General features: G+C 47.3%; 1 protein-coding gene across 1 annotated transcript in view; it reads right to left on the reverse strand.

Moving 5' to 3' along the window:
* The window catches only part of SCRIB (scribble planar cell polarity protein), a 341,504-nt gene that overhangs the window by 153,461 nt on the left and 171,364 nt on the right, over positions 1-16,679 (reverse strand). The window contains exon 15 of the mRNA XM_063924738.1: positions 6,830-6,919. Within this exon, the coding sequence (XP_063780808.1) occupies positions 6,830-6,919 (90 nt within the window). The remainder of the gene's footprint in view (positions 1-6,829; positions 6,920-16,679) is intronic.

The following is a 16,679-nucleotide window of genomic DNA, read 5'->3' on the forward strand; positions in this document are numbered from 1 at the left end:
TGTTGCCAGCAGGACTCACTGTAAAATAAAAAACCTAAGCTAAACTTTTCTAAGCAGCTCTTTAGGAGAGCCACCTAGATTGCACCCTTCTCGGCCGGGCACAAAAATCTAACTGGCTTGGAGGAGGGTCATAGGGGGAGGAGCCAGTGCACACCACCTGATCGGAAAGCTTTACTTTTGTGCCCTGTCTCCTGCGGAGCCGCTATTCCCCATGGTCCTTTCAGGAACCCCAGCATCCACTAGGACGATAGAGAAATTACCGAGCGAACAACTCGGAATGACCACCCATATTCTGTGTGTAACAGCGGCTGTATCTGCATATAACATGTTATGCTACAGCGCATCCCAGCCAAACACTGTAACATAATAAGGTATGAAGATACAGCCGCAATCACACACAGAATATAACCATGCCGCACAGCACTGGATTCAGCTGGATCTGCTTGTGTGACTTCTTACACCCATTTGCAGACAAGACACAGTTTTTCAGAGGGCACAACACAATGATATGTACAGTACGTGGAGCACTTTAAAGATCAAAGTCGGTTTTGGTTTTTTTACGTGTCAAAAATAAGATTTTACTTACCGATAAATCTATTTCTCGTAGTCCGTAGTGGATGCTGGGACTCCGTAAGGACCATGGGGAGATAGCGGCTCCGCAGGAGACAGGGCACAAGAATAAAAGCTTTAGGATCAGGTGGTGTGCACTGGCTCCTCCCCCTATGACCCTCCTCCAAGCCTCAGTTAGGATACTGTGCCCGGACGAGCGTACATAATAAGGAAGGATATTGAATCCCGGGTAAGACTCATAACAGCCACACCAATCACACCGTACAACTTGTGATCTGAACCCAGTTAACAGTATGATAACAACGAAGGAGCCTCTGAAAAGATGGCTCACAACAACAATAACCCGATTTAGTTAACAATAACTATGTACAAGTATTGCAGACAATCCGCACTTGGGATGGGCGCCCAGCATCCACTACGGACTACGAGAAATAGATTTATCGGTAAGTAAAATCTTATTTTCTCTGACGTCCTAGTGGATGCTGGGACTCCGTAAGGACCATGGGGATTATACCAAAGCTCCCAAACGGGCGGGAGAGTGCGGATGACTCTGCAGCACCGAATGAGAGAACTCCAGGTCCTCCTCAGCCAGGGTATCAAATTTGTAGAATTTAGCAAACGTGTTTGCCCCTGACCAAGTAGCTGCTCGGCAAAGTTGTAAAGCCGAGACCCCTCGGGCAGCCGCCCAAGATGAGCCCACTTTCCGTGTGGAATGGGCTTTCACAGATTTTGGCTGTGGCAGGCCTGCCACAGAATGTGCAAGTTGAATTGTACTACAAATCCAACGAGCAATAGTCTGCTTAGAAGCAGGAGCACCCAGCTTGTTGGGTGCTTACAGGATAAACAGCGAGTCAGACTTTCTGACTCCCGCCGTCCTGGAAACATATATTTTCAGGGCCCTGACAACGTCAAGTAACTTGGAGTCCTCCAAGTCCTTAGTAGCCGCAGGCACCACAATAGGTTGGTTCATGTGAAAAGCAGAAACCACCTTAGGGAGAAATTGAGGACGAGTCCTCAATTCTGCCCTGTCAGAATGAAAAATTAAGTAAGGGCTTTTATATGATAAAGCCGCCAATTCTGACACACGCCTGGCTGAAGCCAGGGCTAACAGCATCGTCACCTTCCATGTGAGATATTTTAAGTCCACAGTGGTGAGTGGTTCAAACCAATGTGACTTAAGGAACCTCAAAACAACATTGAGATCCCAAGGTGCCACTGGAGGCACAAAAGGAGGTTGTATATGCAGTACCCCTTTTACAAATGTCTGAACTTCAGGTACTGAAGCCAGTTCTTTCTGGAAGAAAATCGACAGGGCCGAAATTTGAACCTTAATGGACCCTAATTTTAGGCCCATAGACAGTCCTGTTTGCAGGAAATGGAGGAAACGACCCAGTTGAAATTCCTCTGTAGGGGCCTTCTTGGCCTCACCACGCAACATATTTTCGCCAAATGCGGTGATAATGTTTTGCGGTTACATCCTTCCTGGCTTTGACCAGGGTAGGGATGACTTCATCTGGAATGCCTTTTTCCTTCAGGATCCGGCGTTCAACCGCCATGCCGTCAAACGCAGCCGCGGTAAGTCTTGGAACAGACAAGGCCCCTGTTGGAGCAGGTCCTCTCTTAGAGGTAGAGGCCACGGGTCTTCCGTGAGCATCTCTTGAAGTTCCGGGTACCAAGTCCTTCTTGGCCAATCCGGAACCACGAGTATCGTTCTTACTCCTCTCCTTCTTATGATTCTCAGTACTTTTGGTATGAGAGGCAGAGGAGGGAACACATACACTGACTGGTACACCCACGGTGTCACCAGAGCGTCCACCGCTATTGCCTGAGGGTCCCTTGACCTGGCGCAATATCTGTCTAGTTTTTTGTTTAGACGTGACGCCATCATGTCCACCTTTGGTTTTTCCCAACGGTTTACAATCAGGTGGAAGACTTCTGGGTGAAGTCCCCACTCTCCCGGGTGAAGGTCGTGTCTGCTGAGGAAGTCTGCTTCCCAGTTGTCCACTCCCGGAATGAACACTGCTGACAGAGCTATCACATGATTTTCCGCCCAGCGAAGAATCCTTGCAGCTTCTGCCATTGCCCTCCTGCTTCTCGTGCCGCCCTGTCTGTTTACGTGGGCGACTGACGTGATGTTGTCCGATTGGATCAATACCGCCTGACCCTGAAGCAGGGGTTTCGCTTGACTTAGGGCATTGTAAATGGCCCTTAGTTCCAGAATGTTTATATGAAGAGATGTTTCCATGCTTGACCACAAGCCCTGGAAATTTTTTCCCTGTGTGACTGCCCCCCAGCCTCTCAGGCTGGCGTCCGTGGTCACCAGGACCCAATCCTGAATGCCAAATCTGCGGCCCTCTAGTAGATGAGCACTCTGCAGCCACCACAGAAGAGACACCCTTGTCCTTGTCGACAGGGTTATCCGCTGATGCATCTGAAGATGCGATCCGGACCATTTGTCCAGTAGATCCCACTGAAACGTTCTTGCATGGAATCTTCCGAATGGAATCGCTTCGTAAGAAGCCACCATTTTTCCCAGGACCCTCGTGCACTGATGCACTGATACCTGGTCTGGTTTTAGGAGGTTCCTGACTAGCTCGGATAACTCCCTGGCCGCCTCCTCCGGGAGAAACACCTTTTTCTGGACTGTGTCCAGAATCATTCCTAGGAACAGTAGACGTGTCGTTGGAATCAGCTGCGATTTTGGAATATTTAGGATCCACCCGTGCTGACGTAACACTACCTGAGCTAGTGCTACTCCGACTTCTAACTGTTCCCTGGACCTTGCCCTTATCAGGAGATCGTCCAAGTAAGGGATAATTAAGATGCCTTTTCTTCGAAGAAGAATCATCATTTCGGCCATTACCTTGGTAAAGACCCGAGGTGCCGTGGACAACCCAAACGGCAGCGTCTGAAACTGATAATGACAGTTTTGTACTACAAACCTGAGGTACCCTTGGTGAGACGGGTAGATTGGGACGTGGAGATAAGCATCCTTGATGTCCAGAGACACCATATAGTCCCCTTCTTCCAGGTTTGCTATCACCGCTCTGAGTGATTCCATCTTGAATTTGAACCTCTTTATGTAAGTGTTCAGGGATTTTAGATTTAAAATTGGTCTCACCGAGCCGTCCGGCTTCGGTACCACAAACAGCGTGGAATAATACCCCTTTCCCTGTTGTAGGAGGGGTACCTTGATTATCACCTGCTGGGAATACAGCTTGTGAATGGCTTCCAAAACTGCCTCCCTGTCGAAGGGAGACTTTGGTAGAGCAGACTTCAGGAACCGGCGAGGGGGAAACGCCTCGAATTCCAGTTTGTACCCCTGCGATACCACCTGTAGAATCCAGGGGTCCACTTGCGAGTGAGCCCACTGCGCGTTGAAATTCTTGAGACGGGCCCCCACCATGTCTGAGTCTGCTTGTAAAGCCCCAGCGTCATGCTGAAGACTTGGCAGAAGCAGGGGATGGCTTCTGCTCCTGGGAAGCGGCTGCATGGTGCAGTCTTTTTCCCCTTCCTCTGCCCCGGGGCAGGAAGGAATGGCCTTTAGCTCGCTTGTACTTATGGGAACGAAAGGACTGAGTTTGAAAAGACGGTGTCTTTTTCTGCTGATGTGAAGTGACCTGGGGTAAAAAGGTGGATTTTCCAGCCGTTGCCGTGGCCACCAGGTCCGATAGACCAGCCCCAAATAACTCCTCCCCTTTATACGGCAATACTTCCATATGTCGTTTGGAATCCGCATCGCCTGACCACTGTCGCGTCCATAACGCTCTTCTGGCAGAAATGGACATAGCACTTACTCTTGATGCCAGGGTGCAAATATCCCTCTGTGCATCACGCATATATAGTAATGCATCCTTCAAATGCTCTATAGTTAACAGTATATTGTCCCTATCCAGGGTATCAATATTTTCAGTCAGGGAATCCGACCACGCGACGCCAGCACTGCACATCCAGGCTGAAGCGATTGCTGGTCGCAGTATAACACCAGTATGTGTGTATATACTTTTAAGAATATTTTCCAGCCTTCTATCTGCTGGTTCTTTGAGGGTGGCCGTATCAGGAGACGGTAACGCTACTTGTTTAGATAAACGTGTGAGCGCCTTATCTACCCTAGGGGGTGTTTCCCAACGTGTCCTAACCTCTAACGGGAAAGGATATAGTGCCAATAATTTTTTCGAAATTAGCAGTTTTTTGTCGGGGGAAACCCACGCTTTATCACACACCTCATTTAACTCATCTGACTCAGGGAAAACTATTGGTAGTTTTTTCACACCCCACATAATACCCTTCTTTGTGGTACTTGTAGTGTCAGAAATGTTCAATGCTTCCTTCATTGCCGTGATCATGTAACGTGTGGCCCTACTGGACATTACGTTTGTCTCCTCACCGTCGACACTAGACTCAGTATCTGTGTCTGGATCTGTGTCGACCCACTGAGGTAACGGGCGTTTTAGGGCCCCTGACGGTGTCTGAGACGCCTGGACAGGCACTAATTGATTTGCCGGCTGTCTCATGTCATCAACCGTTCTTTGCAAAGTGCTGACATTATCACTTAATTCTTTAAATACGATCATCCAGTCAGGTGTCGACTCCCTAGGGGGTGACATCACTAACCCAGGCAATTGCTCCGCCTCCACATCATTTTCCTCCTCATACATGTCGACACACACGTACCGACACACAGCACACACACCGGGAATGCTCTGATAGAGGACAGGACCCCACAAGCCCTTTGGAGAGACAGAGGGAGAGTCTGCCAGCACACACCAAGCGCTATATATATATACAGGGATAACCTTATATAAGTGTTAATCCCTTATAGCTGCTGTTTATATAGTTTTTAGCTGCCAATAGTGCCCCCCCTTCTCTTTTTTACCCTGATTCAGTAGCAAGTCTGCAGGGGAGAGTCAGGGAGCCGTCCTTCCAGCGGAGCTGTGAGGGAAAATGGCGCTTGTGTGCTGAGGAGATAGGCTCCGCCCCTTCACGACGTCCTTATCTCCCGCTTTTTCTGTAAAAAATGGCAGGGGTTAAAATACATCCATATAGCCCCAGAGCTATATGTGATGTATTCTTTAGCCAATCTAAGGTATATCATGTTATATTGCGTCTCAGGGCGCTCCCCCCCAGCGCCCTGCACCCTCAGTGACCGGAGTGTGAAGTGTGCTGAGAGCAATGGCGCACAGCTGCGGTGCTGTGCGCTACCTTAGTCTGAAGACAGGATCGTCTTCTGCCGCCGATTTCACCGGACCTCTTCGCTCTTCTGGCTCTGTAAGGGGGCCGGCGGCGCGGCTCCGGGACCCATCCAGGCTGAACCTGTGATCGTCCCTCTGGAGCTAATGTCCAGTAGCCTAAGAAACCCGATCCACTCTGCACGCAGGTGAGTCCGTTTCTTCTCCCCTTAGTCCCACGATGCAGTGAGCCTGTTGCCAGCAGGACTCACTGAAAATAAAAAACCTAAAATATACTTTTATTCTAAGCAGCTCAGGAGAGCCACCTAGCCTGCACCCTTCTCGTTCGGGCACAAAAATCTAACTGAGGCTTGGAGGAGGGTCATAGGGGGAGGAGCCAGTGCACACCACCTGATCCTAAAGCTTTTATTCTTGTGCCCTGTCTCCTGCGGAGCCGCTATCTCCCCATGGTCCTTACGGAGTCCCAGCATCCACTAGGACGTCAGAGAAATGTCTGTTACAGTGTTTATATCCTGCAAATATGCTTAAAAGGTGACTTAAAATTAATTCCCAGCATTTTTATAACCAAAAAACTAAATGATTTGAGTTTTAGAGCTGTTCCGTGTACGATTTGCAATATGGGACTCCATTACATCGGCCGAGTTGTATACTAACACGGGAAAAACATCGGGATCTGACGTTTTCTCGGGCGCTTTACTTTAGTGCAGAAAGCATCCGAAAAATCTGGTATTTAGGTGCTAACGCATTAGCCGACTTTGCAAAATGATGTACCCTGCTGCAGAAATCGGACACTTTGCCGTTATCAGCTCCCATTACATACCGGCCATAGAGTGTAAGCTCACTGGGGAAGGGACAGACGGGAATAGCTGAAACTCTGTAAAGCGCTGCGTAAATTGTCTGCGGCACAGAAATAACTGCTGGTCAGTAAATTATAAACATAGTACGGTGTCGTTTTGTTATTTAAGGCCTGTGACCAGACGATGTAACATGTGCGTGTTCCCCGTCTCCGGATTGTGCGGAGCCCAGGGATGTGGAATTGCTCCGCCCCTGCACCTGAGGTGTCCGCTTACCTCATCATCTCCCTTGTACGGGGTGGACCCTTTGCCCCCAGCAATGCTGATCCCCAGGCCCCCGGTCTGACGCAAGATGGTGAGTGTGAGCTGAAAGCAGAATACAGACTCCATTAATGGGGATAAGACGACAGGACAAAATCCAGGACAAGTATAAACCCCATAAGGCAGCCAGACGCCGTCAGATGTCACTGGTTAGGATGCAGGGACATTTGCAGCACCCAATGCAGACATGCAACACGTCAGAGGGACAGAACGAGCATGACGTAGTGTAACGCAGGCACAGGAGGCAGGGAGTGCTGTTACATTGTGTCCTGTGTTGCTGCTGCCTACTACATACACGTGTGTGTGTGTGTGTGTGTGTGTGTGTGTGTGTGTGTGTCTGTGTGTCTCTGCCATTCTAGCTGTACACAACCACACGTTGTGTAACATGGGAAACCGCCCCATGTAGCTGCTAATTATACAGCACACTACATAATACAGCGTACATCCTACTACACAATCATGCAACAACGTACATCTCACACACACACACACACACACACACACAATAATAACAATACTACACACACATAACCACCTCACTATGAAACATACACTGGCGTCACAGCAAGCGGTACCGCGCACAACTACATACAGCACAGGACTGAGGCCCAGACCACTCACCGACACCGACACACCATCAGCCTCCATTTGGGATCGGTATAACTGACCGCCAGACGAGATGCCAGCGGTCACAATACTGACGCTGGAATGCCTAAGTGTGAAATCCCGACTGGGGCACATCCCTCCCATATCCCTACCCCTACCTTCCCGCACTCCAACTCTAACCTCCCCCCGGTCATGCCTAACCCTAGAACCCCCTCCCTCAACCCCCCCGTTGGCGCCTAACCGTATCCTCACCCCCCGGCCCTAACCCACCCGCTATACTTGCTTTCAGGATTCTGCCGTCAGCATTTTGACGGTTGTCAGGGTTCTGGCGTCGGTAGTCCTGCATGAAATAGGCTTTTGAGCCCTCAACATACTCCGAATAACACACTCTGAAAATCCAAGACCTACAAGATGGCGGTTTCAATAGCCACCACGACACAGCCAGATGACTTAAAGCAAGGAGTCTCCAGCCTACCCAGCAGTGTTCTCCACCCATCCGGGTGGCATGAACCATTTGTCTGGCATGGTCGCACGCCGGGCTGGGCTTTGCCTGACATGGTAGCATCAGTAAGAAGCACCCACTGGGCGACTGCTGGAAGCTATCTTCCGGCAGCTACCAAAGTCAAAGAAACCTACTGAACCCCCTTGTACCCGCTTTGTTTAAACTAAAAAAAATTTTTTTTTTTTTTTTTAAATGTCCCCAAAATTGCAAAAAAATTCATCCTGGAAAGAAAACTCAAAAGTCCTAACACCACAACCTTCTTGGCCAATTTGGTTATGCCGAGATGCAGTAAGGTCTATGAATGTAAAGACCCATCCAATCTCCAGTCTGTGCTACCCTTGAGTGAAGCAGCAAACGGGACAGAAATGGTAGTCCTCCTAGATAAAGGAGTCCAGAATTCACTACAGGCGGAGTGTCCCACTTAGTTTTATCTTCACTGGACACAGTATGGAACAATAACAACCTAGGGGAGATCCTCAAATTAAAATGTGACAACTTGTTTCTTTTTACACAGAAATAGAGAAGTATCTGAAGCCTCAGAAACCTCAGTGTCCTGTAGAACTTGCTTAATTGCTCACACTAAAGCCTCCACATTCCGCGGACCTAATCCACCTGAGGGGATAAATCAGGGTCAGAACCTTCCTCTTCCACATGAAATGAAGCTTCCGAATACTCCCAAGATCTGAGGATTTCTGGTAAGTGGCGTATCTGAGCCTGCCAATGGATCCAGCATCACACATCCTGGGCCCGGAGTGGCTCCTACAAGGCCATTTGAGGGTGACCAGTGGACCAGCCAGCAAGACCCAGAGACTGAGCGAGCTCCTCTGTGTAACCAGATTCTGCAACAGGAACATTTGGCTGCCCCCCTGCTAACTGCCAGCTCATAGAGCTTTGCCATTGACTCAGTAAGGGGCAGCGAAATCACCAACAGGGTCAACCCTTCTGGCACATGGGACCTCAGATCCGCCGCCTTTCAGAGAGCACCCTAGTCTGGACATGCCACAAATGTTTGGTGGGTTGTCCCCAGAGGAATTCTCCTTCCCAACAATGGTGCGTAGGGAACAGAAGATACATGCATATATCTGTCAAGGACAACAGGAAAACACTGTGGACAGGCAAAACACCCACCAGTCACCCACACACATTATTCCCACAATAAGCTTGCCAGCCCATAGTGAATATGGGTGGTGAACAGTGTAAAGCCCCAAATACAGCAGCAAACTAATGTTCCAGCATCCAAAAGTCAAGCAGACAGATATGGGCTGCACCACTGTTGCTGAGAATCTGGGGGAGGGTGGTGTATTGCCCAGCAGTGATGCGTGTCCAGGAGAGATACTTGGGGTGAAGCCTTCCTTGTGGGCTGACATAATACGAAGGACAGCCAATAGTTATAACTTCTACCCTAGCCCCCCATACGGTAAACGGGGGATACCAGACATCAGCCGCCACAAGCCTGGCCTACATTGCTAACCACGTAATCTGTTTTACTGAAGAGGAAGCCTAGTTTTGACTTTCTGTAGTGTAAGTGACAAGCTACATCACTTCCCTGCCCCGATGATAGCCTAACAATCGGCAATATTTGGCTGGAAGAACCCACCACCCACCTGGAGCAAGAATTTCTCCAAAATCTTAAGATATGCTGGAATTGCCATCTATAGAGCCGGGAGAGGAGTATCACCATTGCTGCAATCACAGCCCAGGAAAGAGGACAGTGTGGTATTTATAAAATCCCTATGATCATTAATTGAAGTCCACCTGTGGTAAATTCAGCTGACTGGACATGATTTGGAAAGACACACACCTGTCTATACACTTAAGACAGTTCATGTCTGAGCACAAACCAAGCATGAAGTCAAAGGAATTGTCTGTAGACCTCCGAGACAGGACTGTCTCGAGGCACAAATCTGAGGAAGGGTACAGAAAAATATCTGCTGCTTTGTAGGACCCAGTGAGCACAGTGGCCTCCATCATCCGCAAATGGAAGAGGTTCAGAACCACCAGGACTCTTCCTAGAGCTGGCCGACCATCTAAACTGAGCAATCGGGGGAGAAGGGCCGTAGTCAGGGAGGTGACCAAGAACCAGATGGTCACCCTGTCAGAGCTACAGCATTCCTCTGCGGAGAGAGGAGAAACTTTAGAAGGACAACCATCTCTGCAGCAATCCACCAATCAGGCCTGTATGGTAGAGTGGCCAGACGGAAGCCATTCCTTAGTAAAAAGCACATGGCAGCCTGCCTGGAGTTTACAAAATGCACCTGAAGGACTCTCAGACCATGACAAACTAAATTCTCTGTTCTGATGAGACAAAGATTGAACTCTTTGGCGTGAATGCCAGGCGTCATGTTTGGAGGAAACCGGGCACCGCTCATCACCAGGCCAATGCCATCCCTACAGTGAAGCATGGTGGTGGCAGCATCATGCTGTGGGGATGATTTTCAGTGGCAGGAACTGGGAGACTAGTCAGGATAGAGGAAAAGATAAATGCAGCAATGTACAGAGACATCCTGGATGAAAACCTGCTCCAGAGCACTCTTGACTTCAGACTGGGGCAACGGTTCATCTTTCAAGAGGATAACGACCGTAAGCACACAGCCAATATATCAGAGTGGCTCAGGACAACTCTGTGAATGTCCTTGAGTGGCCCAGTCAGAACCCAGACTTGAATCCAATTAAACATCTCTGGAGAGATCTGAAAATGGCTGTGCCCCAACGCTTCCCATCCAACCTGATGGAGCTTCAGAGGTGCTGCAAATAGGAATGGGCGAAACTGCCCAAAGATAGGTGTGCCAAACTTGTAGCATCATATTCAAAAAGACTTGAGGCTGTAATTGCTGCTAAAGGTGCATCAGCAAAGTATTGAGCGAAGGCTGTGAATACTTATGTACATGTGATTTCTTAGGTTTTTTTTTTATAAATTTGCAAAAATCTCGAAAAAACTTTTTTACATTGTCATTATAGGGTATTGTGTGTAGAATTTTGAGGGAAAAAAATTAATTTATTCCATAGCAAAATGTGGAAAAAGTGAAGCGCTGTGAATACTTTCCGGATGAACTGTAGATGTTTTCCTTATGCTTGTAATTATTGGTTCTGGAGGAAATTAGTTCAGTGTGCCTCAAAGTAAATCTTGCACAGATTGATATAATATATTGACCAGACCTAGAGGTATACATCCAGGCACGAATACAATATTTTTCTTAAAGTGACGGTATTTATATATTTATGGCTAAGAATTAAAGTATTCTGCAAAAAAATATATTGCCCATATTATATCAAGTATAAGCCATCCGTCTTTTTCATATTATTTTGTTATATTATTGTTTTTTATTGATGTATTTTAATAAATTGTGTTTTATAATCTGAAGGCGATGATGAAATAAATAGTCTCCTGTTTTTAAGTGAATCCTCGTCTCCAGCGCTTCATAGTAACAGTTTCTATGATTGGAAAAGACAATTGTCCATCGAGTTCAACCTGTAATATTTTAAAACTAATTTTAACTGTGGCGAATGTTTAGCCGTTATCTCTATTCATCTCTTTTTTGAATGACTTACCCACCATAACCCTGTATATCCTTATCTGTTAGGAATTTATCTAGCTCATTCTTAAAAGTAATGATCGAGTCCGCCATTACTACTCTCTCAGGCAGGGAATTCCAAATACGTATTTGTCCTTACTGTGAAGAAACCTTTCCGTCTCTGTGTGCGAAAACTCATCTCCTCTAACCTAAGCGGGTGTCCGCGCGTCCTTTGTGATGATCTTACCAAAAACAAATCCACTGCTAGCTCTGTGTATTGTCCCCTTATATATTTGTAAATGTTAATCATGTCCCCTCTTAATCTCCTTTTTCCCAGTGTAAACATGCCTAACCTAGCAAGCCTTTCCTCGTATTCCAGCATCTCCAACCCCTTTATCAATTTGGTTGCCCTTCTCTGAACCGTTTCTAGTTCCAGGATATACTTTTTTATAGTATGGTGACCACAATTGTGTACAGTATTCAAGATGTGGCCTCACTAATGATTTATATAATGGGAGTATAACACGGCTCATCCCTTGCATCAATTCCTCGCTTTATACATGCTAATACCTTGTTTGCTGCATTCCTACTTTGGGTAATACTGCTAAGTTTGTTATCTACGAGAACAAATAAATCCTTTTCCAGTACAGAATCCCCTAGTTTTCCCCCACTTAGTATGTAGGTAGTATATTTGTTCTTGCTACCAAAGTGCTCGTGGCACCTCCCTGATGATGTATGCCACTCACTCACACAAACCTACACTCCCTGTAGCTGTTCGGTCCTCTTCTCCAGAAGAATCCTTGTTTGCTGTAATTACCCCTGGCATAGGTCAGGTCCTTCCCAGTAGGCATGCAAGGGTTTAAAAACAACAAAACCCTGCCGGACGCGAGGAAGTGTATGTGTTAACACATACAGTTCCTCTACGCAAATGCAGGGACTCTCGTGTGTTCTGTCATAAGAGCCACCAGCCAATCAGCGGGCGCCTCCGTAGGAGTACCCACTGATTGGCGGTGAGCAGCCAGACTATCAAACGTTCCCCCAATGACTCAGAGGTGGGAACCGCACCTCTGATTTGAATGGTGGGAGCAGATATATTTTAATCAATGATGGGAAGCGCAAGGTTAGCCATCATTGACTGCAATGTATCTGTTCCAACTACTGTAGTCAATGGGGAAAGGTGTGATTGACAGTCTGGGAGCTCACAGCTAATCTGTGGGCGCTCCGCTGAGTGGCTGCCGGCTCTTATAATGACAGAACATACGGGGGGTCCCGCCATTCGCGTACAGGAAGTGTATGTGTTTACATCCTCGTTTCCAACATGGTGTGTGTTTTGAGGGTTTTTTTTAAAGTTTAAACCCTTGGGTGCCTACTTGGAAAGAAGAGCCGAGTATGACTTTATTACAGCAAACGGTGATGGTACTGGAGAAGAGGACCGACTAGCTACAGGGAATGTAGGCAAGTATGTGTAAGTGTGTTTATTAAAAATATACTACCACAGTGTGTGTGTACTGGATTTTAATAATTCTTTTACAGGGGGGTTTGTAGTCCCTCCTGTGAAAGACAATATTATTTTTCAAATTAAACTCACTGAATGGACTATCAACTCGGCACCCACAGCCCAGGGGTGTCAGAGATAGTCCCAGGATTTAGCCCTTTCCTTGAGTGCCCTGGAAGGGGGGAACCCTTCACTCCTAAGGGGGTCTGCTGCAAGTGACACTGTGACCGCTCTCTCCTCATACAGACACTACAGTCCTAGGTCCTCAGGGCACTGTCCTATCCTGGGTCTCATCCTACTATATGGACAAATTTATCAGGCTATGCCTGATTATTCAGGTGTTTCAATCAGACCCATTGCTACAGGTGTATAATATCAAGCACCCAGCCATACAGTCTCCATGTGCAAACATTTGTGATAGAAAATGGGTCGTTCTACAGGCGTGGTACTGTGATAGGATGCCACTTTTGCAACAAGACGGTTCGTGAAATTTCATCCCTGTTGGAGGTTCAGCGGTCAACTGTAAGTGATAATATTAGAAAGTGGAAGTGTTTAGGGACAGCAGCAACTCAGCCACGAAGCGGAAGACCACGTATAATCAGAGCAGGGTCAGCGACTGCTAAGGACCATGGTGAGTAAAAGTCTCAAACGCTCTGCTGATTCCATAGCTGAAGAGTTCCGCACTTCCACTGGCATTAATGCAATCACAAGGACTGTGCGGCGGAAGCTTAATGGATGGGTTTCCATGGCCGAGCAGCTACATGCAAAACTCGCATCACCAAATCCAATGCCAAGCGTCAGATGGAGTGGTGTAAAGTACACGGACACTGGACTGTGGAGCCGTGGAAACGTGTTCTGTGGAGTGGTGTAAAGTACACTGACACTGGACTGTGGAGCCGTGGAAATGTGTTCTGTGGAGTGGTGTAAAGCACACCGACACTGGACCGTGGAGCCGTGTTCTGTGTGGTATCTGTTCACATGGTCGACAGTCATTAGGTTGACCACTATTGGTCGACATGGACACGTGGTCGACACATGAAAGGTCGACACATGAAAAGGTCGACATGAGTTTTTTAACTTTTTTTCTTTTGGGGAACTTTTCCATACTTTACGATCCACGTGGACTACGATTGGAACGGTAATCTGTACCGAGCGAAGCGGTAGCGGAGCGAAGGCACCATGCGAGGGGACGCGGTGCACTAATTGGGGTTCCCAGTCACTTTACGCAAAAAACGACACCAAAAAAAGTTAAAAAACTCATGTCGACCTTTTCATGTGTCGACCATTTTCATGTGTCGACCATGTGTCCCTGTCAACCATGTCAATGTCGACCAATAGTGGTCGACCTAATGACTGTCGACCATAACATGGTCGACCATTCATACCGGAACCGTTCTGTGGAGTGGTGTAAAGCACACCGACATTGGACTGTGGAGCCGTGGAAATGTGTTCTGCGAAGTGGTGTAAAGCACACCGACACTGGACTGTGGAGCCGTGGAAAATAGGATTTTGGTACTTACCAGGTAAATCCTTTTCTTTGAATCCATAGGGGGCACTGGAGTACTCTTGGGATATGGATGGCCTCCATAGGAACAGGGCACTGAATATTTAAATTTAGAACACTCCACCCCTCCATATCCCAGAGTACCTCAGTGTTTTTTACTGAGCCGAACAGGAGCTATAGAGAGGTTGACAATGGAGTATTACATATAACATAACGGACAACAATGAAGTTGACACATAACGTTACTGACAACTAAACAGTTGACACCATAACCAGCACTTGATAATTTGAACCAGTCGGTGAGAGTGTGTTACCATAAGATCCCCTGAACTTACCACAAAACAGGTAAAACTGCTCTGGGTGGGCGTCCAGTGCCCCCTATGGATTCAAAGAAAAGGATTTACCTGGCAAGTACCAAAATCCTATTTTCTTTTTCATCCACTAGGGGTCACTGGAGTACTCTTGGGACGTACCAAAGCTTCCCCCGTGGGCGGGAGAGCTGTTTGGCACCTGTAACACTAAGCGGCCAAAGCTAGATGCCGCAAACGTATCAAACTTGTAAAATCGCACAAACGTGTGCATGGAAGACCATGTAGCCGCACGGCAAAGCTGCGTCGTAGAAGCTCCACGACCAGCTGCCCGTGAAGTTCCCACAGAACGTGTGGAATGAGCTGTTACTGATGTAGGCGGCTGTAACCTAGCATGAAGGTAAGCATGACGTATGGTCAGTTTTATCCATCTGGATAAGGTCTGCTTAGAAGCTGGCCAACCCATCTTGGCAGCATCATAGAGAACAAACAACGTATCCGTCTTACGAACTGTAGATGTTCGGGATACATAAACGCGTAATGCGCGTACCACATCCAGAGTTCCAGAATGTGCTGTTAACACAGGAACTACTATTGGTTGATTGATGTGAAAAGATGACACTACCTTTGGTAAGAAAACGGGATTCGTCCGAAGTTCCGCTCTGTCATCATGAAACACCAAATACGGTGGCTTGCATGACAAGGCACCCAAATCTGAAACACGCCTTGCCGAAGCTAAGGCTAGAAGAAAAAACGTTTTCCAAGTGAGAAACTTTATATCCACCTGCTGTAAGGGTTCAAAATATGAAGACTGTAAGAAATCTAAAACCAGTGTAACACTGTAAGGGTGCAAGGTGCCGTTTCCTGGGGTATATGGCAGCACGCAGCAGCTGAGGAACAACACAAGTCCAGTTTCTGGTACAACTGGCCCCAGCCAGTTTTATTGTACAGAAAATAAAACAAACACCAAAAGAAAATACCTTGCCTGTCCGGCACTAACTAAACACAAGATGTTCCTACCTATCACTAAAACAAAAACACAGAGTTCTCCAGCAGACACTGTATATCTCACTTGTATCAGGAAACGTGTTTCTCTCACAGAGATCCTGCAGTCTTCCCAGGCAGTCTGCCCACCCTAATCAGGCCAGCAACTCTATAACACTCTTACACAGCTGAAAGCCTGATTAGCCTTCTGTGAGGCCAAAGACCCGAACTGGGCCCAATGTCTGGAACTTGCCCCATCTCTCTTTCAGGGCCCTTACCCAGCTTTTCCAACAAACTGAAAAGGTTCTAACAAAACAAAACATATTCCTAGAAGTTTTCATTTTTCTAATACATGTAAGACAAGAACCTGGGACAAACATACCTGCCCTCAAACACTATCCCAGTGTTCTTGTCACATATCCCCCTCCCCTGTTTCGACCTAGGGGCCGGAACACTAGTAGCCCCCAAACAGAAGATGCGGGACAATGCATCTGCGTTGGCCAATTGTGTACCCGGTCTATGTTCGACAGTAAACTTAAAATCCTGCAACGCTCGAAACCATCTAGTTACACAAGCATTCTTGCCTCTATTTACATACATCCATTTTAAAGGGGCATGATCCATCACTAGTCTGAATTGTCTACCCAAGAGGTAATATCTCAAGGTATCTAGTGCCCACTTAATGGCCAAAGCCTCCTTTTCCAAAATGGCATACCTTTTTTCATGCTCATTGAGTTTCCTACTCAAATAAATGATAGGGTGTTCGTCCCCATCTGTGGTTTGGGACAGCACAGCGCCTATCCCTACCTCTGAGGCATCTGTCTGTACCACAAATTCTTTTGAAAAATCTGGTGTTATCAATACCGGTTGTGAACACAAAGCCACTTTTAACGC

This window comes from Pseudophryne corroboree, chromosome 5 (assembly GCF_028390025.1).
Source record: "Pseudophryne corroboree isolate aPseCor3 chromosome 5, aPseCor3.hap2, whole genome shotgun sequence".
Lineage (NCBI taxonomy): Eukaryota > Metazoa > Chordata > Amphibia > Anura > Myobatrachidae > Pseudophryne > Pseudophryne corroboree.